Source organism: Neophocaena asiaeorientalis, unplaced genomic scaffold (assembly GCF_003031525.2).
Source record: "Neophocaena asiaeorientalis asiaeorientalis breed wild unplaced genomic scaffold, Neophocaena_asiaeorientalis_V1.1 scaffold108, whole genome shotgun sequence".
Lineage (NCBI taxonomy): Eukaryota > Metazoa > Chordata > Mammalia > Artiodactyla > Phocoenidae > Neophocaena > Neophocaena asiaeorientalis.
In genome coordinates, this window is record NW_020173770.1 from 4,733,467 (window position 1) to 4,757,220 (window position 23,754).

The 23,754-nt window shown below is 39.0% G+C and overlaps 1 protein-coding gene across 4 annotated transcripts in view; it reads right to left on the bottom strand.

Annotated features, from left to right (window-relative positions):
- EDRF1 (erythroid differentiation regulatory factor 1) overlaps nt 1-23,754 on the bottom strand; it is a 40,759-nt gene that overhangs the window by 11,072 nt on the left and 5,933 nt on the right. For 3 of the 4 annotated variants that reach the window (XM_024751566.1, XM_024751565.1, XM_024751564.1), the window contains 18 exons: nt 23,524-23,680; nt 20,540-20,641; nt 20,151-20,272; nt 19,335-19,446; nt 17,668-17,815; nt 17,467-17,575; nt 17,040-17,151; nt 15,173-15,430; nt 13,371-13,442; nt 12,920-13,070; nt 10,546-10,734; nt 10,016-10,216; nt 8,172-8,390; nt 6,296-6,519; nt 4,784-4,942; nt 4,460-4,609; nt 2,851-3,004; nt 1,376-1,491 (listed from right to left, as the gene is read on the bottom strand). In XM_024751566.1, the coding sequence (XP_024607334.1) occupies nt 1,376-1,491; nt 2,851-3,004; nt 4,460-4,609; nt 4,784-4,942; nt 6,296-6,519; nt 8,172-8,390; nt 10,016-10,216; nt 10,546-10,734; nt 12,920-13,070; nt 13,371-13,442; nt 15,173-15,430; nt 17,040-17,151; nt 17,467-17,575; nt 17,668-17,815; nt 19,335-19,446; nt 20,151-20,272; nt 20,540-20,641; nt 23,524-23,680 (2,755 nt within the window). The remainder of the gene's footprint in view (nt 1-1,375; nt 1,492-2,850; nt 3,005-4,459; nt 4,610-4,783; nt 4,943-6,295; nt 6,520-8,171; nt 8,391-10,015; nt 10,217-10,545; nt 10,735-12,919; nt 13,071-13,370; nt 13,443-15,172; nt 15,431-17,039; nt 17,152-17,466; nt 17,576-17,667; nt 17,816-19,334; nt 19,447-20,150; nt 20,273-20,539; nt 20,642-23,523; nt 23,681-23,754) is intronic. The other variant, XR_003003994.1, reaches the window with a different exon arrangement.

The following is a 23,754-nucleotide window of genomic DNA, read 5'->3' on the forward strand; positions in this document are numbered from 1 at the left end:
CATACTAAAGTGATGGAACCATTTCAATAATCCAGTAAACTTTTAAACCAAAAGCAAAAAACAGCAAACCTGAGATGATTTCTCCCTCGGGGACAGCCTGCTGGCAGCCTCATCACGGCCTCCTCCTCCCTCCCCTGAGAACATTTTGATAGACTAAACCACATTAAAAAAACGTCTCAGACCTAAAAGGCACTTACATAGTAGAAACTAATCCTGAACAAAAACCTCCTGACTTTCCAACGTCAGATGCTCAAGGAGCAAGATGGAAATGGGTACTGTATAGTTTGAGAACCAGAGTTTGGAAATAGGCTGGAGGCCACTGGGACTCAGGGAAGCTTTCAGCAGAAGGCAGCATGAATGTGGGAACGCCTAGCAAACTGGAAAGGCCTTCCCAAGGAGCCTGCTTAAGCCCAATCACCGTTCAACTGCAGACAGTTTAGTGGAAATTATAAAAGAAAGCACAGACCTTTCTCTTAAAAAAACAAACAGGGCTTCCCTGGTGGCGCAGTGGTTGAGAGTCCGCCTGCCGATGCAGGGGACACGGGTTCGTGCCCCGGTCCAGGAAGATCCCACAGGCTGTGGAGCGGCTAGGACCGTGAGCCGTGGCCGCTGGGCCTGCGCATCCGGAGCCTGTGCTCCGCAACGGGAGAGGCCACAACAGTGAGACGCCCGTGTACCGCATTAAAAAAAAAAAAAAAAGCAAAACTTAATAGACTTTATACTCCCAGGGCCTTATTATTAACCAAGGTCTATGTGGTTATTTAAAGAAATAATTTTTTTTAAATAAATTTGTTTATTTTATTTTTGGCTGTGTTGGGTCTTCGTTGCTGCGTGCGGGCTTTCTCTAGTTGCGGTGAGCGGGGGCTAATCTTCGTTGTGGTGCGCGGGCTTCTCATTGTGGTGGCTTCTCTTGTTGTGGAACACAGGCTCTAGGCGCACAGGTCTCAGCAGTTGTGGCACGTGGACTCAGTAGTTGTGGCTTGCGGGCTCTAGAGCTCAGGCTCAGTAGTTGTGGCGCACAGGCTTAGTTGCTCCGCGACATGTGGGATCTTCCCAGGCCAGGGCTCGAACGCGTGTCCCTTGCATTTGGCAGGCAGATTCTTAACCACTGTGCCACCAGGGAAGCCCACAAGAAATAATTTTAAAATATAAAAGATGAACTTGTAAATTTGAGTTTAATAATTCCACCAAGAAAATGTAATAATCACTGTTAACAGGTTTTTATGCAGAGCATATGTATTTATGTATCTGTACACACACAATGCATATAGACACATATATACACATACATGCATCCCATATGCCCACTATACACATCATGTAGCATTTAGTTTAAGACACATAAAAAACAATGATAAATCTTTTTTCCATTTACCTGGTCAAATTCCTCTACAAGCTCCTTTCTGATGAGCTGGAATGCATGCTTAGTTCTCACCATTATATCAAGAGCCCCAGAAAGTGTTTTTAATTTTCCAATATTGCTATTCTGACCTAGAGTGTCAAACACAAAATGATCATTCCTTTAAATATAAATCTAGAAACCCATCCAGTGTCAATGTATTAATGAAAATTCCGATTTTCAAATGCTGTAAAGGTAGCTCATGAGAATCTCAAGAAATCTTCTAAATCCAACTTTTGTCTAGTAATTATCCCTGAAGAAAAATAGTAAGACTTGACAAGGCAATAAACCGTCATTGTTTCCCTGCCTCACTATCTGGTTTTACAGTCACAGTATTAAACATTTTTTAAAAAGGAAATTAAGCATACTTACCATCTTAGCAAATTTGTTCCCAGTATCTACTTTTTTTTTTTTTTTTAATAAAAACGATGCCTGCTCATTCTAAGGAATTCAAACATGGCAGAAAATTCAAAGATGCAAATTGGAAAAGAAGGTCACCCCAGACTGCCCCCAGAAAGAGCTACTATTAATCCTGGGTGACCACCCAAGACATTCAGCTAGGCACTATATACTGGCAAAAAGTTTAAAAAGATGCTTTTAGTAAAAAGTATTTCTAAAAACTGTTCTGAATAGGTAATACACTGTCAAAATGTATAAGGTACAAATGGGCATACACTGAAAGCCACGGAAGTGACAGTGCCGTCAGTTTCTCGTCCATCCTTCCAGAGATACTATATAAAGAGTCATGCATGTGTTAAATACTAAATTTATTTTAATTTTATAGAAGAAAACAACTGAAAAGAAACCAATGGAATTGCTGTACTTCAAATAAATGTCTCTTGTTTCTTTACCACACAAGAGATATTTCTCAAAAGATCCCTGTGCAGAAGGGGAGCAGGTGAACAAGACCAAGGAGGGAATTTAGAAAAAATCGCTCAGTGGTGGAGGGCCAGCTTACTCCGCCGTGGGAAATGATAAATGAAGCGCCTCGCTTTCGCCCTCCCCGCCCTCCCACTTCATCGCCACCTTGCTCAGGATCTGCAGTTAAAGTCTGTTCTAGAACCACAATCCAAAGCTGCCAGTCTTGGTTCTTCGTTCAAGGGGACTCAGTGAGGCCCACCACTTTTCCATCACTGCTTCTCCACTCCCATCTTGTTCATGATGCTTAAAATCTTTATTTGTCTAAACGAACTTGTCATAATTTTTTTTCAAGTAAGAAATCCTGGGCTATATTTCAGTATATCTACTCATTAAACATAAGCTAATGCATTTCTCTAAGTTTTAAAAAGCATTTCAAAAGATGTCCCTACCCAAAGACATTAACTATGGGCAAATTCAAAAGAAAGCAATATTGCTTACATCCAAGAGAGATCCATAGTCTGCCTCACTCTAAGACAATCCAACACTAAGCCAATGCATACAAATCTGGGAAATAAAAAAGTGAGACTTACTGGTCATCTGAAATTCTGCAAATGCTACTCTTTCTAACTGTACTCTAAGTAGTTCACATGGAGCATCTTTCAGAAGCTGAAAAAGCTTTACAGCTTTGCTGTAATGAAGGTCTGCTAGCACCCGGTGCTGCTTCCTAAGACATTCATCACCGACCTAGAACCAGAAATAAAATAAATCCTAAGGCTGTGATTTCACAATAACTACTTAACCAAGTCTCTGGACCACTAAATACTTTTTAGTGTTTTGTTATAAGTCTTAGAGTTTTAGCTCTTACATTTAGGTCTTTAATCCATTTTGTTTATTTTTATATGTTATGTGAGGGAGGAGTCCAACCCTATCCTTCTGCACGCAGATGTCCAGTTGTCCCAGCATGATTTGCTGAACAGACAATTCTTCCCCCAGTGAATTGTCTTCGAATTCTCTCAAGCTTGCTTTTGCCGTGAGGATATTAGGCCATCTGGACAAATGTGAATTTAGGTTGGTGGCCCTCTGTGGCAAGGGGAAAAGAGTCTAGGGCCAGCTCAGAGTGGAAAAAACCCTCTCCAGATTCAGCTGGACCTCAAAGGACAGTATTTCCAGGATAAAGGCATCCCAGAAGTAAACCCACACCCAAGGAACTGCAAGATAATTTGTCTTGGTGCTGAGCTAAGAAAGGGAGAACAACAAAACAATAAAAAAATATCCCTGAGAAACTATAAGCACAAGACTCCTGGCAGAAGCAAGGCAACCTCTCTGAAGGAGGGCACCTTCAGCTCAGGCCTCAAATTATCCTTAGAAATACATGCATTTGAGCACCAGGATTCAGGTACTAGACTGTTCATCATATTATTGCTAATAGCCTCAAACTAGAACAACCCCGAAGTTCACTAATCATAGAATGGATAAATAAACTGTGATATATTCATTTAATGAATACTATTGAGCTGAGAAAATGAACAGCTACGTGTATCAACCTGGAAGAATCTTCAAAACATGATGTTAACTAAAAAGCAATAAGCCACAGAAGAATATGTACAGTATGACTTGTTCTATAAAGTTCACAACCAGGTAAAATGTAAACATGCTGTTTAAGTGGTAAAACACAGAAAAGGTACAGACATAACAGAAAATCAGGGACAGTAGTTAATGTGGGTGGGTACTGAGAGAGACTCAACAGGGAGGGGTACACAGGGGATCCCTGAAGGAGTCTTCCATTTCTTAACCTCAAGGTGAGGTACACAGGGGTTTCCTTTGTTTTTCTTTAAACTGTATAAATGCTTCACATACATTTTCTATGTGCTTTTATATGCATGCTCTATTTCAAAATAATTTTTTTAAATGAGCAATGCATACTTTAAAATTGACATAGAACCGTTACTATAAAGCCTAACTACATTTTTAAAAAATCTAAATAATACACCCAGGCAAACACATAATTTTGCAAACTAAGACCCAATTATAATAAAAAAATACATAGCATAGGAGAGAGGGGAAAAATACCCACAGTCCAAGTTTTTCTCAAATGGCTAAAAGAATAGATGGCATTTTAAATGTCTACAGAAATGTCAGAAAAGCACCAGAACACTTTTAAATGGACTTGGCACTTAACTTGAATCGAAATGGCAATACCTGATTCCTCAGACAACTGTGGTACATGGATGCCAGCCTGTGATGGATGGTTGCAGCTCGGTACTGACAAAGAGGCTGTCGAGCAGACACCAAGTCCACGTCACAGTATTTCAGGGACTTCATCATAGCCTCACTGACTTCTTTTTCAATCTGTGTATTTTTTTTAAGGGGGAGGAAAAAAATGACAATCCCATAATCTTATGTAAGAATTTTAAAAACATTTAAATACTGCTTGTCAAGAAAAAGGCTACAACAGATGCTCAATATGTGTCAAACAAAGGAATAAGTAAGGTTAAGCCTTCTTTATAATCCAGCAAATATTACCTGCTCTTGAGCTTTTCTAGATAACGGAGCATAATCTTGCTGTAGAGTTGCCATAGTAAAATAAGTAGTGGACAATTCCCAATTCACTGAGTCCCAAACAGCTGAGTGTGTGTCTCGTGTTCCCAAGGATCTTAGAGCTTTCAAGTAGTAATCAACAGCCTGCAAGGGAGGAAAGAGGACCATTGTGACTCAGTTTAAATATACACCATAAAGTAAAACATGTCTCACAATCACCCCAACATTAATTTGAGAGAATTTATAGAAGACCAATATCATGAGGAAAGGAAAAAAGTAAATCAGTGACACAATTTCAATGAAGACAGTGATTTAAAGTGGACTACATGTTGCCCACATTTCCTCTCGAGTCTATCATCAGCCCATCTGAGTGTCTTATGACTCATGTGAAGCATAAGGATGCATTTTTTTCATTTGTTTTCCTTTCTTTCTAAATGAGAATTACAGCTTATGTAACTAGCAAACTAGAAAAAATAATCTGACAAGTGTATGGATAAAAAATTTGCTGGGTTAAAGAAGCAACCCTTCCCACCTCTGTCACCACCATGTTGAAATACATGGTCATTGTATGTAATCATATAAAATCACACTGAATTCCATCACCCAGCAATAATTTCTACATTTCTGGTGTGTACTTATCCACTTTTTCTGTGTATATGTAGGCTTAAAGAAAAACAAGGTCACTTTTTTTTTTTAAGTTCTCTATGCAATGAACATTGCTCACTAATGTAATTTAAACAGCTTCAAAGTTCTCGACTAAATGAGTGTTCTTGTACCTCCCCCAACGCTGGATATTATCATTTGCCAAAAAATGTTCACAATTTGATTAAAAAAACTTGATTTTTAAATTTCATAAAAGTTTAAATTTTGAAATTTTTCTTACATACTAACCATTTACTTTTTTTTTTTTTTACACGTATGACTTTTTTGTTCAAGGTTATTTGTTCTTCTATTGGGGCAGTTTATTTCCAATGATTCTTAATTGTTCTTTATATATTAAGGATTTATTAACCTCTGATCTGTCATGTATGCTCTAAGTATTTTCCCTGGATTGTGGACTGCTTTTCAATTTTGCTTTCTGTTGTGCATTTAAAAAACAATTTTTATGCATTTGAATTTATCCATCTTTTATGTCGCAATTTTTGCTCTTTGTGTTACGCTGCAAAAGTCCTTTCCCATCCTATCAGAGAACCGTCTACCTGTATTTTCCTCTGGGACTTCCAGAGTTTCACTTCTCTGTGTCGATCTTGAATCCATCTGACGTGCTCTCACTACACCGATGTAATTTACTGAACAATTATCTTTCCCTACCTGTCATCTTCACTACTAAATTCTCAGTATTCTTCCAGTTTCTAAGTGTTTTAATGATCTGTCTAGTCCTGCGCCATCACCACAGCTGTTAATTATTTTAGTTTTATAACCTTTTAGTGGAGCTGTGGCAAAGTGTAAAGGACAATCAGGTGTGAATAGATGAGGTCCAACACGTAAGCAAGTTACCTTATTGTAATACAAGCCTTCTTCCGGAGAAAATTCACGTTTAAATTCATCACCTGCACCACAGTGTGCCTGTGCACAAATCCGCATGAGTCGTCCCGTGTTACATAACAAAAGGGCAGCATTTGTGGCATCGTCAATTGACTCAAAGTTGTGAATTCCCTTTTCAAAACAAGAAAAGCTTTTTTTCCACAACTGCTGCTCTGCAGTAGACACAGTTTTGCTCACTTCACAAAAAAAAGAAAGAAAACAATTGTGTAAGCAGATATCAGCGTAAACCCACCAGTGTCTCTCGATGAGATGATGAGAGCGTGGCAGTGACAGGATGTCTAGTGGACCACCAGCCACCTGGACCCACTGCAGCGCACTATTCTCACCACACGTGTCCCGCCCGCCCCCCGCCCCAAATTCATGTTGAGGCCCTAACCACAAATGTGACTAAGGTCTCATTTACGAGGTCATAAGGTGGGACCCTGATCCAAAATGACTGGTGTTCTCGTAAGAGAGAGAGACGTCAGGAACACACACACAGAAAAGACCAGGTGAGGACACAGCAAGAAAGTGGCCACCTGCAAGCCAAGAAGAGAAGTCTCAGAGAAATCCAACCTTGGACTTCCAGCTCCACATCGTGAGAAATAAATTTCTGTTGTTGAAGCCACCTAGTCTATGGCAGCCGGGCAGACTGACACAACACTTGGAGTCCTCTTCTCTATTAACCAGATGATATTAAAGCAGGCATATAAAAACATCGAGCAAAGCACTATTGTATAAAGATTCAAAAGACATGGTCCCATGAATTTCAAGAGGCACAGTCTGTGTCTTCTCTAATTCTCCTAGGTTTCTGACAACGACTTTTCATACACCTTCACCAACTTCCTCCTCCAGAGGCACCTTAAAAGCATAGGTTCTTATATCTCAATTTAAAAAATGTATTATATACGCATAAATAACAACAAAAAAGCACAGGTTCTCCCACCGGCAATGACCTCTGTACCCCTGTGGCAAGTACAGCTCACAGATCAACAGGCACACAATAACTTATTCAACCTACCTGCTGTCCTCAGTCTTATCTCAGCCCTTTTGGTTTCCCATGCTGTGTGTACAGCCTCTACAGTTTCACCCATTTCATGGCTTCAGCTATCACCCCTATGGGAATGGTTCCCAACCTATGCCTTGCTAACCCAAAGAGCTCTAAGCACACATTTCTAACTGACTACGAAATCATACTATTCACGTACATGTCCACCGGCTTCTCAAACTCAACATGGGCGCAGATGAATCCATCCCCGTCTGCCTGAATCACTGAAGACCACTTGCTGCTCCTCTAAACACCCACTTGACACTATATCTTTGGCTCCTTCCTAACGCTGCCTACTCCGGTCGAGACATCCCACCTTTCCCACATGTGCCTGCAATCATATCATGTTGCAATCTGCCCAAACTACACCTTCTTCCCACAAGCCTTCCAAGAAAGCCACAACTTCAAGGAACGTCTTCCTTTCCCCACTCCTCTACTGTACGGCATTTGTACTTATAGCATTTTTCAGAGATTTGTATTCATATCTGGCTTCCCAGCTCGGAGAACTATGTCTTAGCCAATTACATATCCAGTATAGAGCCTAGCACATGGCTGACTGTCCAACTCACTTCTGAAGTGATCAGATGGAGGACGGAGGACAGTGAAATGATGACTCCCAAGGGGAAATAATGTCTTTTCCTACTTTTATTCCTTGAGAATTTAATAATAAAAGATTCTTTAATAGCGCACCCCTTCATGACATAAAATCAAATGCCACAGTTCTTGGCTTGAACCATGTAAAATCAGCACGATTTTCTAAGAGAACGGGCAATAAAGACAGGACCCCAGAGATGTACTCACCTACTCTCTCACTCTGTAATGCGGCAGCCTGATTCATGTAAAAGACACCGATTTCATTTCTAATGTTACCCATTCTCTTCAATACTTGTATATACTGTTCTGGATTTTGACTTTTTAAGTCACTAAACTGCAAGATTTCATTAGCAGCCTCATAACATTTACAACTAACTGAAAGTTGACTTTCTAAGTCCGTAGACAAATCAGTTGCCCACGCAAATCCTTAAAAGGAAAAAAAGGAAACATCACCATGAGTCATATGAACCCTTCTTCCTTAGTATCTAAGTAATCTGATACTTTTAAGACAAAATAACATCGAGTAAAATTATGCTTATACCATAATATGCAATATAGTACAAACATAGTAAGATTCAATTAATACAACTAAAATTTTAAATTTCAAAAGAAAAGATCTCTGAACTTATTTTAAAAACTACATTTTCTTGGGACATTAATGTTGGATTAAAAGAAATTTTTTCCTGCCTAAAAACAACTCCCAAGACCCAGATTTTACCAGGTCCACTGCTTATTGGTACAGACCTAAAGTTGTCCACTGATACAAGGTAAACCAGTTTTTCCTTTTTAATTACTGGAAACAGTTCTTGAAATAAAGTTCGGATTGCTACAGAGGCTAGTTATGTACATTAGAGTTTGCCAGTGTAAGTTTATGTCACTGAAGAAGCTGACAGATAAGCTCTCAAAGACTTAAACGTGCCCTCTAGTGGAGACTGGAGTAAACTCAGGTGCAGGGCCCAAAAATCCAAGGGAGAAAAAGGGTAGTACTCCTGCTGATAACTTTCAAGAAGCACATCACTCTTACAAAGAAGTAAATTATATGAAATTAACATGATGGGAATGGCAAAAACAAACTTAAGGATTTTATCACCATGTTTATTAAAATAAAATGATTATCTGAGAAACTCAGAAGGGGAGAAGGGGAGAAAGAGGGCAAAAAACCCCCACAATAATACATTTCCTCCCCCAGTATACCTCTCTAGATGTTAACAGTCCAAAGTTTTTTGGGATGTGGATATAAAGTGATATAAACGATTTAAGAGCATAATAAAACAACTCCATACATTACAAAAGCACCTAATGTCTCACTTGCTGCCCTAATTGCAAGGTGCTTATATATAACTGTACTGAGCTAAGAGGGAGGGATACTGCTCTGCAGACTAAATTCTCCTATCTTCCAGGTTTAAAATCTGACAACTCCAAAAACAGACAGCTGTGAACTACATTTAAAAACTAATGATCACTGGGGCTTCCCTGGTGGCGCAGTGGTTGAGAGTCCGCCTGCCGATGCAGGGGACATGGGTTCGTGCCCCGGTCCGGGAAGATCCCACATGCCGCGGAGTGGCTGGGCCCGTGAGCCATGGCCACTGATCCTGCGCGTCCGGAGCCTGTGCTCCGCAACGGGAGAGGCCACAACAGTGAGAGGCCCACGTACCGCAAAAAAAAATAAAATAAAAAAATAATGATCACTGTATCTTAGCCCTCAGGAACCATTCAAAAGGTGAACCATTCAAAAAGTAATTCATCCACTTTTACCAACTGTTACTCCTTTTCAAAAGAAAATCATGGCTTGTTTAGCTGACTAAAGGGTTTCCCAGAAAAACCTTACAAAGAGAGAAGTGTAAAAAGCCAATACGATTGTCTCCAGAGACTATTTTTTAATTAGTTCTAGTTGTATAATTATTAATTATAAAATACTTCAAAACCACTTTATACACAAATACACAGGGTCATGTTCAATTTAACATTAAGAAATGAAACAAAACAGCAATACCAAAACACTAACATTTCGGGCATTTTTCTGAATCAAACGATGAGTCTCACTGGCATACCTTGACAACTGGACTCCCTGTGGAGGCTGTGTAATATTTCCTGGTCTTCTTTTGTTTGGTAATTAAACTCTTCAAGGTGTGCCGCTCTATTATTTGCATTCTGGGCGAGCATTAGTTGGATATCACCACAGAGTGTTAAATATTGAGAAAGAAATAGTAGCACTTCAGAAAGCATATTGGTGCAAAGGCAGCAATAAGTATCTATGTGGAAAGGGTAGGAAGGAGAAAAAACACAGCACGTTAACAATGAAGGAATACAGTAAAAATTAAGAAAATCTGTTACCAGCTGAAAGCTTTGTACCACTGTATCTAAGTTTATTTTATGTCACATATCACATATGACTTCATGTATTTCAAAATGAAGCGATGTTAAACCAAAGTGGAAAATACTAGGAAACATATACAAGATTAGAAAAAAAATTTTTAGTTGAATTTAAAACAGAAATAGGATTAAAATTTCACTGATTCAGCTGCCTTCTCCGTTCTCTCCTCCCAATGCCTATTAAATATTTTCATTTATAGTAACTTACCATGGCTCTGCAAAGCTAATTTAATGTATCGTAACGCTCTTCCATATTTCTGAAGACTCATGGCAGCATCAGACAAAACATAATAGGCCTTTGATGACTTGAGAATCAGCTGGAGTTTCATTTTATGTTGCCAAGAACCAGGGATCATTCCAGACTGGCTGGAATAATTACCCTTCTGAAGGGAGCCCACTACGACATGGGGGAAAAAAGGCAGCACATTTTATTTGAATATAAGTCTCACTGTAAAAAAATTTTGCTTCTTGATAAAAACACTCCAGGCCTAGGTACTATTAATAGCTACAACAAAACTGGTAAATACTGTATCTTACTACTTAAATGCAATGAAGTAGAATAGCAGTGTTTTGACATTCTCACTTGGGATTTCCGAAGGCCTGCTTCTCCGGAGCTGTCAACTCTGTCACTCTTTCAGGGTCACTAACATAACTAAGCTCATGACTGACATCTACGTCCCTTCTCTAGTCTATGCGTCGACCTGCCAAAAAGTTCACCTTCCTAAAGCACAGCTTTAATCACAGTGGAACTCCTGTTCTAAAACATTAAAATGGCTTCTCACCACTTATTCAATCATGTCTCAGCATCTTAGCCCACTTCCTAAGCTCCATTTTGTTTAGCCTTACCTCCTTGTACTCCACGCCTACTCTCCACCAACCAAAATCAAGGTGCAGCTTGTTGCCTACACAGACCCTGTTTTCCCTGTATCCCATCTGGGTTTACTGCTTCCTCCACCAGGAATACTTTCTAAAGTCCAGCCCATTACTACCCTCTTCAGCCAACAAATGACCGCTTCTGTGCCAAGCACCGTGCTAGGCACCAGAAACAGTGACATGAAGTTATATGGCCTCTGTCCTTGAAGACCCCACAGACCAAGGGTGGAGATGGGCCAATAACATAAACCACAACAAAGTATATTAAGTGCAATGACAGAGAGAAGAGCAAAATGCTGTGGGAACCCACCCCCATCATCTCCCAGCTTCAAGATGTCTCATTTTATTTTTTTTTTTTTAAAGAGGTCTCATTTTTTGATCAGCTCCAACACTTGAGTCTTTCAAAGCAATGAAAAGTACTTAGTCTCTTATGGTTTTATTTGTGCATGTATTTCTTTTTCCTCTGCTACTGTTATGTATTTTCTATGTGCGAGGCATTGTGAGAAAACCAAAAATGAAGAAGATGAAGTTTTGCTCACAAGTGTGTTCGTGTGTGTGTGTGTGTGTGTAAAACCATTAGACACAGCTGATGATGACTGAGGCAGGCTTCAGTTAAGTGCTCACAGGACAGAGTAGTGAGGGAACCAAGTAATTCTGGGGATAGAGGTGAGGACGGAGACCTTAAACAAGAGCAGGATTTTCAACAGCTGAGATGGGGAGGAAGGAGGAGACAGAAAAGGCATTTCAGAGAAGAGAACACCATGAAGGAAGCACAGAGACAGGGGTCTCGAGTGCTGGTGTGGTCCTCCTCATTGTGGGTAGACTCAGGCTGGCACATAGGAAGCACTACATAAATGCTGGGGAAATGAATCCTGCCACGCACGCTGCCCCCCGCCCCCTTATGTTCATGAAGGGAAGAAAAGACCTTTTAGAAAACACTTGATACTATTTCAAACATACAGGCTTTCAAAACACTTTTTAAAATAACTGAAACTCATTTAAAAAACAAAAGGAGCGGGATATGGTTGGAAAAAGAAATACAACTTAGATTAAAATAAATGAGAAATTCAGGACGTTGACTTCAAAGTCCACATGTTCCTCATGAAGCGATGATGTTCTTGAGGAACAAATCAGACCCTTTATAAGTGACTCCTGCAGCTTCTCCAAGTGCCGTGCGGAGACAACGGCTGCCACTCCTCAGGTGCTCATTATGTGCACTCTTCTAAGCGCGTTGCAGACATTAACTCAGCGAATCCGTGTAAGAGCCCTTTAAAGTAGGGACTATTATTGTCTCTACTTTGAGAGAAAACAAGGCTCAAAAAGTCAAACAACCTGGCCTAGTGAAGCCGAGAGCTGAAGCTGTGCGGTTTGGTTCCTAAGTCCTTGTGCTTAAACCCTTGACTGCATCTACTGAAGTGGGGCTTTCTCAGGAGAACCCCACCGCGCTGAAGGCATTAGTTCCTCACAGCAGGTAACAGGAGGAAGCAGGTTCCTTATGTTCTTCTTAGAACTATCTATAAAGGATCGAAATTATCCTGTTTTATTTTATATTTCAAATGAAAGGATATCTTCCCCTACTTTCCATTCACAGGATATCCTTTTTCTGAATTCCTTTCAATGAATGCCTTAATTGACCTAAGTCTGCTGTTGAAAAGGCCTACTATATTATTCCGCTGAAAAGGCCTTATTTGCACTTCAATTCAACTTACTTTTGTCCAAAAACAAGGCCATCTGCTTCTCCAGACCCTCAGGACCCCCCCTTGTGGATTCATCTTCATATTTTAGTGGGATTGGGGTGCTGGGGTCAGCGGCAGGGAGGTCACTTTCTTTTTTGATGCTGCTGTCCACAGATTTTAAACCCTTTAAAAGAAGAGAAACATTTACTATACGTGTCACTGAACACCAACTGGAAACTAAATATAAGGCAATATCTGGACTACTAGATACATTTAGGAGAATTTAAATTTTGAAAACAGACTTTAAAAAACTACTACATTTGACCTGAAAATTAGGAGACATTAATTTTCAACTTATGCTTAAAGGGGGGGAAAATCACAGTAGAATATCATTCAGAATAACATGTAGGCACCAATAAACAAACACTATTTGCATATCAAGTACAAGTTTTACTGAAACGGTGCAGTCTACACTGAAACTTACCTCCAGAACGTAGCTGAGCACAAGTCTACAGCGCTCTTCTGTGTCATGGCAAACTGGAAATGCACAACTGGGCTTCAGAAACAGACATTTAAAATTATTAATATGCACTGATATGACAAATTCCATCTCCTGGGAATTACTAAAACTCTACAAGTCAATAATTTTGACGTTTTCTGTATATTCAGCTTAGTGAGGTACCTGACATTTTAAGGCTAATGCACTGTGTAATTGCAGAGTAAACTGATATAAGCATCAACAAAAATCTTGCTTAAAAAGATCTTCCAGCATACATGTTGCTTTAAGTACTTAAAATTCAAAAAAAAATTCTATTACAACAAAAAAAGCAAGAATGAGAGTAGTAATGTTTTAAATAAATGTATAGCTAATCCGATGGGTGAGCTTGACTCCTAATCAGCACTAGTTCTTGGTAACACACAGTTAACAATATCATCAATTTAGCAATAAGTTAACAAGTATTGCCAGTGGTCTCACTGTATAATTTATATACTTAATTAGAAGGAGAACCAGTTAACAGCCTCCATCTACTAAGTGATATCATGTGTAAGAGCTTCTGCGAGGCATTCCATTTGGAATTTTATGAGGCTGGAATTACCATCCTCCTTATACAGAGAAGTAAACACAGATGTTAAGTAATGTGTTCAAGCACTCAGTGAGCGAGTGCTGAGGCCGGGGCTCTGGAGCCATGCTGTCTGTACTTCAAAGTACTGAGATAAGGCAAAGCTACCACGAAAGACATGTTTATATGAATACTATGACTGTATTTCTGAGTGCTTTCAATATTGATAGAAAGTGCTGTCTCTGTTAAAAGAAAAAAAAATCTGTAAGCATACCATTCTCCAAATGTCATCACATTCTGTTACAATGCAGTTTCCCAAATACAGGTACCTTTTACAATCAATGTTTTTATTTATAATCAGAAACATTTTTTACTGTACTGCAGGGTTCAAGCTGCAAGTGCACTAAAATTCAGAAAGACGGTTTATGAGAGACAGAAAAATAGGCAGTGGGGCTAAGGTAAATGAGAGGAGAAATGAAGGAAGAGAAGGTCAGAAGGGCAGGCAATGTTTTGGGGTGACACAGAGGTGTCCTCTAAAAACCTATTTGGATATAAAATTTCCACCTGAAAGTTAAACTCAGAGCTTAAATTAAGAGATTATCTATAAATATGACAGGAAATTAATTATAATTTAATTACACTGTCTAGAAAAAGATGGATGGTATGACAGTCAACACAACTGACACCAACAGAAACCAAAAGGGCAGGAAGCTCTTAGGGTCTTTTGGGCTGTGACCAGAGAAGAGACATGTCCAATCCAGCTGACATGGCCACAGTCACTGAAAAGCACCGTCCTGTAGCACAGGGACAATGTGCCAGATCTCTCCACATATGGATCAATAACGAGCCACCCATGTGCTCTGATTCTACGTGCACCAAGCAACCTATACATTCAGTCTCCCAGCAACACAGCAACCGGGAAGAAGTACCATGGGGTGAGCAGCCAGGGCTGCACACTGGTCACTGGAAAGGAAAATCTCCCACATAAAAATTAACATATTGATGTGGTTTACACATCAGCCCACCATAGGTCTGCATGTGGATCAGTTACCCTGGGACAACTATAAAACCAAGTTTCAGAATTCATAGAGCTAATGACTATTAGACCCTAGACCATAAAAGATTTACTGAAGTAATGCCATCTTTTGAGATGCTAACTGTATTCAATTAACAACTGTTTGTTTTTCCATTGATGAAATTTTAATACAAATTTCAATATGCTTACTCTGATTTGATGAATGGATTTGTATTTTTCTGGAACTGACAATTCTCCAACAGACTTAATTATAGCTACTGCTTTGTTATCATCTGATGGATCAGAACAGGTGCTGTAGGATCCGTTTTCATCGCTGTCTGGCATCTCCTCTTCCTCTTCACTATAACTTTCATCAGAATTCTCATTTAATGGAGATTCTGAACTTTTTTTTTTAGGTTCATCCAATTGGAAGAGTTCTGAAAGCATGTAATTGGCTGAAGCAATAATCTTATAAAAAGAAAAAAAATATAAGTAACTCATCAAAATTGAGCATTCTAAAGTGGAATGAATTTTACTACTGTACTAACACATTTTAAAAGACCTGCAGACAGGCTGTTTCCACCACAGACTGTTAATACACACTGAAATGTTCCTGTTTCAAAGTACCAATACTCTGAATGTACTCTGTAAAATCCTCATGGGTTGATATGTTTATTTCCTAAAATTATTCTATTCCCAGCCCTCTCTCTTAAGAAAAAGTGGCAAATGTATTTCACTGGAGACAAGTTTTCACGTATAAAGTGTCATAACTAAAATGTTAGCAACACATCACTCCGTATCAACCAAGAAACCAGAATTTCTTTTTACAAGCTATGAACTTATTAGTTTATCTTTAATAGGCAACTAATATTTACTATATGACCTATGGTTCCGGGGGAAAACCTCCACTAGCTTAATGAGGGAAAAGTCCAGAAGATCTGGTTTCTCTTAAAATTAGCATTTATGTATTAGCATTTATTCTACGCTACTGTTTAAGTAATTCTTAGTCTCAGACATGCAATAGTCTTAACACTATTTTTAACTTATTAACCACCATCACCTTAATCAGCAATTAGACATTTAAGCCTGAAATTGCTTTGCCATTTTTCTTCAAACACAGTTTATCTTGGTTTGGTCTCTAGGATAATCTTTACCTCCAAACTGCAGGTGGCCACAATTAAAAGGAACTTGGATCTTTAAAAAAAAAAATCACAGATACTACATATCTCTTCTGATTTAAACAGGACACAACTATCCTTACACTGAAACATACAGTTGTCAAATTCAGACACCTGAGGGTAATAAGGGTGGTGTAAACCATGGGCACAGAACTGAGGTTGCTTTAAGAGATGCTTTTATATACTGAGGTACAGGATGTGGACCTTATTCATACTGACATTCATGTAAATGGATCTTTCAAGAGACTATAGTTTTCCACCTTTTAACAGTGATAATACAAAGGAAAAACAGCACTACTTTATTAAAATTGTGTGAATTGTAAATTTATAGAACAGTGCTATCCAAGAGAAATGTGAGCCAGACACAAAATTTAAAATTTTCTAGTGGCTACATAAAAGAAAAGTAAAATCTGGTTGAAATCAACTTTTTCTTTTTCTTTTTTTTTTTTTGCGGTACGTGGGCCTCACTGTTGTGGCCCCTCCCGTTGCGGAGCACAGGCTCTGGACGTGCAGGCCCAGCTGCTCTGTGGCATGTGCGATCTTCCCGGAGCAGGGCACGAACCCGCATCGGCAGGTGGACTCTCAACCACTGCGCCACCAGGGAAGCCCGAAATCAATTTTTAATATTACACTTGATTCAATAAACAAAATATTTCATCATGTAATGTGTACACACATGCGCACACACACTCTTCAAGATTCAGTGTGTATTCTACATTGAAAGCACATCTCGATTCAGATGAAGCACATTTTAGTGCTCAAGAGCCACACGTGGTACCTGGCTACCAAACTGGATCCACTGGGCAGTTGCAGACCATGAATTAGGCGGCTTTAATGTCTAGGCAACAATTCTCTATCAGAATGCCAGAATTCTTTTAGAGAGCGTATGTTAATCTTACTTGAGGATGCCTGCTTTTGTCCAGCAATTTAACACAATTCAGAAGCAGGGTTCTAACAGTCCCATAGTGTTTCTTATTTTGATTCTTCTTCATCATCATGTTGCAAGCAACCCTAAAAGAAGTTCATATCAAATTTACTCCCCATTCATCGTTCTCTACAAGACTCAAGTCTAGGCATGCTCTTCTTTCCTTCCAGTGGAATAAGGGCCATAAGAAACAACTAAATGTTGTGTTTTATATACCTGCCCTCCCCCTTCCCCATTTATTTTGGAACAGTATATAGGTGTATATATACATACATACATACACTTTTTTTAAACTATGAAAATCTAAAAGGTATTTAAAACCTTGGCGTAGATAATGTGGCTATACACTTAAAAATTGTAAGTAAGGCTAATTCTTCATCTTAACTTCTTAAAGCACTCACTTATATAAGAGAATAGCCACTGGCATTGTGAATGGATTTTGGTATTTGTCTTCAGTTTCTTCACAAAGAGTAGTGAGATCATAGAGCTTCACTATATCACTGCCACTTGCTGGGAAAAAAACAAAAAACCAAAAAACCAAATAAACCTCACTTTACAGTTGCCACTCAAATCAATTACTATTCATTCAAGAATTAGCTTACCTTTAAATAGCCAATAGGTATGTCCTTCTTTGGTACAATTAGATTTCAAAAATGATAAAATATTCTGTGCAATATCTTTTATGACTTTAGTAGAAAAATTAGAGTTTTCCAAATTGGGAATCTCTTCTGTCTTTATCATTTCATACTTCTGTAAAACAGATAGAAGATAGTTTAAGAGAAAACCTACACAGCAACACTTCTCTTATGAAAAAGCGACCAAACATACAAATCTGGCAACTAGAGACCTACGCAGCATGAGAGTTTAAGGCACTGGTTTTTGGTCTTTTTTCTGCCCTGATACTCCAAAGAAATCTGACCCATCCCTGCCAGCAATGTGGTGGTTTACCACAGGAATAATTCTCAAGGGGGAGTCATCACCAGATTTTGAACCACACACTTAGGCAGGATCTCATTTCTGTCCTAACCATGGAACAAGTCACACTGTACACTTTCTTCTATTCTACCCTAATGGTTTTCCACTGGGAAGGTGGTAAATGAAGGCAGACTTCGCCCAGTAAACTTTCTCAAAATATGTATTTCTGGCTTTTTCTTTCCCCTGACACTATAGTCATCTGGGCAGTGTCTCCAGTATATCCTCTTTTCCCCTTGAGCTATGGAGTCTGTTCCTTTACAGAAATGGAGCATGGCATGTGGAGGCAACAGTAAGAGTAAAGGCTGCAAGGCTATTACTATCACGATTTTTTTTTTTTTTTCGGTATGCGGGCCTCTCACTGCTGTGGCCTCTCCCATTGCGGAGCACAGGCTCCGGACGCGCAGGCTCAGCGGCCATGGCTCACGGGCCCAGCCGCTCCGCGGCACGTGGGATCTTCCCAGACCGGGGCACGAACCCGTTGTCCCCTGCATCGGCAGGTGGACTCTCAACCACTGCGCCACCAGGGAAGACCACTATCAAGATTTTTAAAGCGCCTCCGTAGCTTTAACTTGTCTTCTGCTTACACTTCCCTAAAGGCCACTTACCGTATTTTCTGAAGTACTCTAAGACTAGAAACTACATATCAGTTGGAAAATAGACCAGATCAAAACAGAAGTGATCTCACCCTTCTCTGATCATCCAGACTCCCGTGTGCACTACACTGTGAATCCTTCACCCACTGTCTCCAATTTTTCTCTTTGCACATTCTTATTTCCCATTAGGTTAAACCGTTCTGAGTAGTGACCAAACCTTATTGTTTTTCCTCCAACATTTCTGATGGGGACAAAGTCCCTCATAAATAGAATATGCTCAATAACAATTTGCTATATAAACTATTTACTTTTATGCAATGCTGGGGCCTTTCCTTAAAACTTTGCATAAACTGAGTAGGTATTTGTATACTGAATGAACACCTCTACTGTTAGGACACTTTCAGGTAATTACTGTGGGTTCCTGGCATTAAAATTACAGTTCTCTGGCTACAAATATAGATTTTTAGTACTGTATTATGACCTGCCCACAAATTACCTGTAAAATTAGACTCCTATAACATCTAGAATTCTGATATCACCAACTCAAATGTGAAAACACTCAAATTTGAGTTTATCCATAGCTATCTTCCTTGCCAAAATACACCTTAGTATTTAACAGTCTTAAAAACTTTAGTGAGGTACTTTCTGCTCCAATCTGTATTTGAGAGATTATTTTAAAAGTCACACTGTATCTATCTTACCTGTACAATTCCATTTACATGAAAACACATGACAAGCTCTGGTACATTGCATATCAAGTTGTCCAACCAATAGTCGATTCCAGTTAGCACATTAATTGGTTTGTTGTTATCCCTAAAAATACACATTTCTAGTGTTATTTGATTTAATTAAGCTGTTCCATAATCAATCACCTTATTATTTACCCCATTAAAATATTTTCATCTATTCTCCCTAGTTGGAGAATGCCATTTATGCTTTCTCTTCTGATGAGACACGCACATGTAGCTTATGTGGTGTGTTCTACTTAACATCCTTCCACAAGCTTTTCTTGGACTTCTAATGGGTGTCCATCAGAGTTTTCAGTAAGAATAGGAGGAACTATGACAGCGGATGACAGGGAGCCTACTGCACGCTCTTCACACAACCTGAAGTGAAAGACTGACCAGCATGCATCATAGTGCCCAAGTCAGAATTCACATGGACTAGCATGAACACATACACCTGGAACATTAAAAAAATGCTCACAATTAGTTAACAGAAAGCTGGTAGACCATCTCCTTGACTAGTTAAATAAACTACATTATATTCTCACAAGTTGTAGATTCAGACTTAAGACTAGGTCAGCACAGCAGATCTCTGACTCCACTCACTGAGGACTAGAATGAAAAGCCAGCCAGAGGGCTTTCAGCATTTGCTGAAACACTCCTTCCTTACTGCAGCCATTTCAACTGGTGAGGCAAGAAGGGAAGTGAAAACAACTAGAAAAGGCAACGATGCTGGAATGGAGAGGCGAAAGCAGACGGAAGGCTGATCTAAAGGGACACGAGCCTGGTTACCTGAGGCGCAGGCTGACTGCTGGGTATCTGCCTCCTCCAAATATAGGCATGTTGGAGCCAACCAGCATATGTATGTCTTCAAACGTCCATAAAATATTCCGAGCAAAATCATTTTTAAGACCCTGTGATTTAAAATCAAATAGAAAGATTATATAATAAACAGGAGATCAGTAATCTCCCCCCATGATCCACAGAAAGACTAGAAAAAGGAAAAGACAAGGGAGACAAGGTAAATTAAAGCCACAGAGCTATAAGATCACAGAGATGCTTAGAAAGAGATTCAGGATCAAGTGGATTTCTTCCCCTATGAATCCAATTTAGACTAGTTTTTAAATGACGAAGTAGACTGGGGATTAGGTGTCTCACCTTGGACACCACGAAAAGCATACCTGACTGTTCTCCCCGTCATTGAATAAAGTAGTCAGGTTTTGTTCTTTAGGTGCTGAGGCCACATGCCCCACTATGTATGAGGGTTCAAGAGGCTCACCTCCCTGTGAAAAGTGCAAGGATAAGGAGTGATTCTGCTGCCGTAATTACTTTAAAATGGCCTACTGTTAAAGAGTACCACCTAAACATTCAAAGAATACACATCAAATCTACTCTTGTAAATCAGGGCTAATACAAATCATTAACTCTCATCACTGGGTGACATACTCGAGCTCCTAATTATCGGTTACTATAATAAGCTAATCACATTTAGATCTTATTCAAGTAACAATGAAAGATTATTTTAAGTTTTCCAAGCTTTTTTTCCTCTTTTTTTTGGGTAAATCAGAATAGCACTGCTCTTTCAGCATACCCCATCCCTACTGGATTAAAAAATTCCTAAGAAACCTCAGCCATATTTTTGAGACACTGGTCATCAGAACAGCCTCCAGTTTCACATTTCCTAGTGTGTGTTTCACAGAAGTCTAGTCCCTGGGTGAAAAATTTCTGGAGTCAGGTTTGAAAAACACTGCTTACCAACGATTTGCTTTTGGAGAGTAACAATTCTTATTACCATTAAAAAGCCCCTAAGAGGTCCTGCACTGGAAAAACCCACTTCGCCTCTGTATAATCCAATGTTCTCACATGTATTTGATCTCATAACACTTTCTTATTTTTATTAGATTCTGTGGAATATATTTTGAAAACACACAGGAAGAGGAATCTTTGACATGGGTAAACAAAGTCCACCACTCAACTTTCCAACCATAAGGGCAGTTGCCATTAAAAAACATTACTTTAAACCTTTAAGAAACACTACTTTAAAGCAAGATGAGCATGCATATGTGCATGCACATGTGAGCGCACATGTGAGCATGTGTGTGCATTGCTTATTCCTATGTGTGTGCTAACAGGCCTAGCACCTGCCTGCTAGTACGTACAACTGCAAGCATGGGGGGGAATCTCCAGTGCTTCTGCTATGTCTTGTCTTATTTTCAAAGGGTCCTTAAAGGATTTCAAACATTTATTATATTGTTTATTTACATAGACAAGTTATCAACCCCCCAAACTGTATTTGCCAGGTAGCTGCTTTAGTGGGAGTTTGGGCTCTAGTTTATAATGTCCTCAATAAAGGTTTGGCTCACGGCCATACCACAGAGACCTACTTAAACTCTATTAATGCTTAACACAGGCCTCAAACTAGCCGTTTTAGTGTTGGGAGCAAGAATTCATGAGGTGATAGCTTACGAACAAAAATGTATCTCTAAATGTTGAAATTTAAAGATTTATATATGTTATAAAAAGTATTCTGTAAAAGATTATTTTTAGGCAGGGTAGCTCTACTTAGGAATATGCCATTGCTAAGACAACCTGACTGCTTACAGGGCCCTTCTAAATGTGTGGGATACATGGGCACACTGGAGTAATGCTGTGAGAACAGGCCTCTGAAGTCAGAAATATCAGGGTTTAAACCCTAGCTGGAACTTCATCAGCTCTGTGGCCACAGACAAACATCTACTTTTTATGAGCTTTATTTACTTATTTGTAAAACGATACCATCAACACAATACATATGCAGCTCCAAGGATGAAACAAATTTATACGCCACATGTGGAGTAAAGTACATGGCCTAAGAGGCATTAAGTAGATTCCAGTTCACTTCCTCCACATGCAGGTCTGCATATTCTCAAAAGCCTCCAAGGTTTTTCACAGTAACCCTTAAAGGACAGATGATAACACTCATAAAGGAGGAAATGGGTGGTAGAAGACTAGTATTTCTATTATGTGGTCTTTTTATAATGTGTTTTGAAGTCAAGGAATACTAAGTAATTTTTTAGAAACTCCTTTAGTGAAGTATAATCACATATAGGAAAGTACATAAAACAAATAATACAGAATATAGTATAGTGACTAGTTAGAAAGCAAATTACCTATGTAACCACTACCCAAGTCATGACATGGGACCCTCCTAGCACCCAGCACCCATGTCCCTTCTCATTTATGTAACATACCCACCTCCTACAGTTATCACTATATGGACTTGCATGGTAATTACTCCCTTCCTTTTCCTTACAGTTTTCCCAACTCTGGAAAAAATTTAAGGTCACTACAGTTTAATGAGGCATCTCTATCTGAAAACCTACTAAAACTAAAATCAAGTTAAAGCTATTTGTCCCCTATAACCTTATAAGTTGTGAGGACAGATAGTATCTGGACAAATGCTGAACGTTCAACGTGTGAGAATACACAGCAAGAGGAAAAACACAATTTACCAAGTTAAAGATCTTATTTTTACCTTCCTCAAGCTTGTCAATATATTTTCCTAAAAATAAACATGCACAATTTACATCTATGGAGTTATTTTATTCTTTGATAGACACAATAAGGACAAAAACAAATGATCAATAAGAACCAAGAATATAAGAGACAAAAGAGGTAACAGTCTACTCTCTCTTCGTTTCTAAAAGCTTTATAACATTAATGTAGGTTAAGTCTTAGCAACTTCATCTAGAAAATCTGCAGGGCTATTTCAGGCCTAACAATCTGACTAAAAGTTAAGGTAGAAGATCAGTATTTAAATTACAAACAGGCCTGTGAGTCTCAATATCTGATAGGTATTTAATATTTCTACAGTTTAAATATACTGTATCTCCTTATGACTTTAAGGAGATAATCAGTATCGATAAACATATTGATAAGCTATCTTAAATGTGGTAAAAAACTTTTAAATGTTTTTGAATTATTTCTTAAAAAACATCAGATCTAGCCATTCACGATATCCCTTGTAAATTCCATACTGAAAAACTAAAGAAAATACTTATTGTAACTGTGAAGACATAAATTGATGGAATATTTTTCACTCCGGTTCGTCTATTTTTATTAACAGAATAATTGATTTTGTCTCCTTAAATGAGTTTGCTGAATTAGCACCTAAGTACTAACTAACCTGACTGGAAGCACTGGGGTCTTCAGAGACTGAAGAAGGCATTTCAAAGGGGGCAGGCCAAGAAGCCCCATCCGAATCGTTTGTCTGATCTGCGCTGGACGATTTCTGCTGTTTTGCAGTAGATGGGACAGGCTGAGCAGCTCCATCACCATTGATACTGGCCAAATCAGAAAGAAAAAATACCACACTGTTACTAAGTTAACTTTGTGTAACAGGCCACCGGTTTTTAAA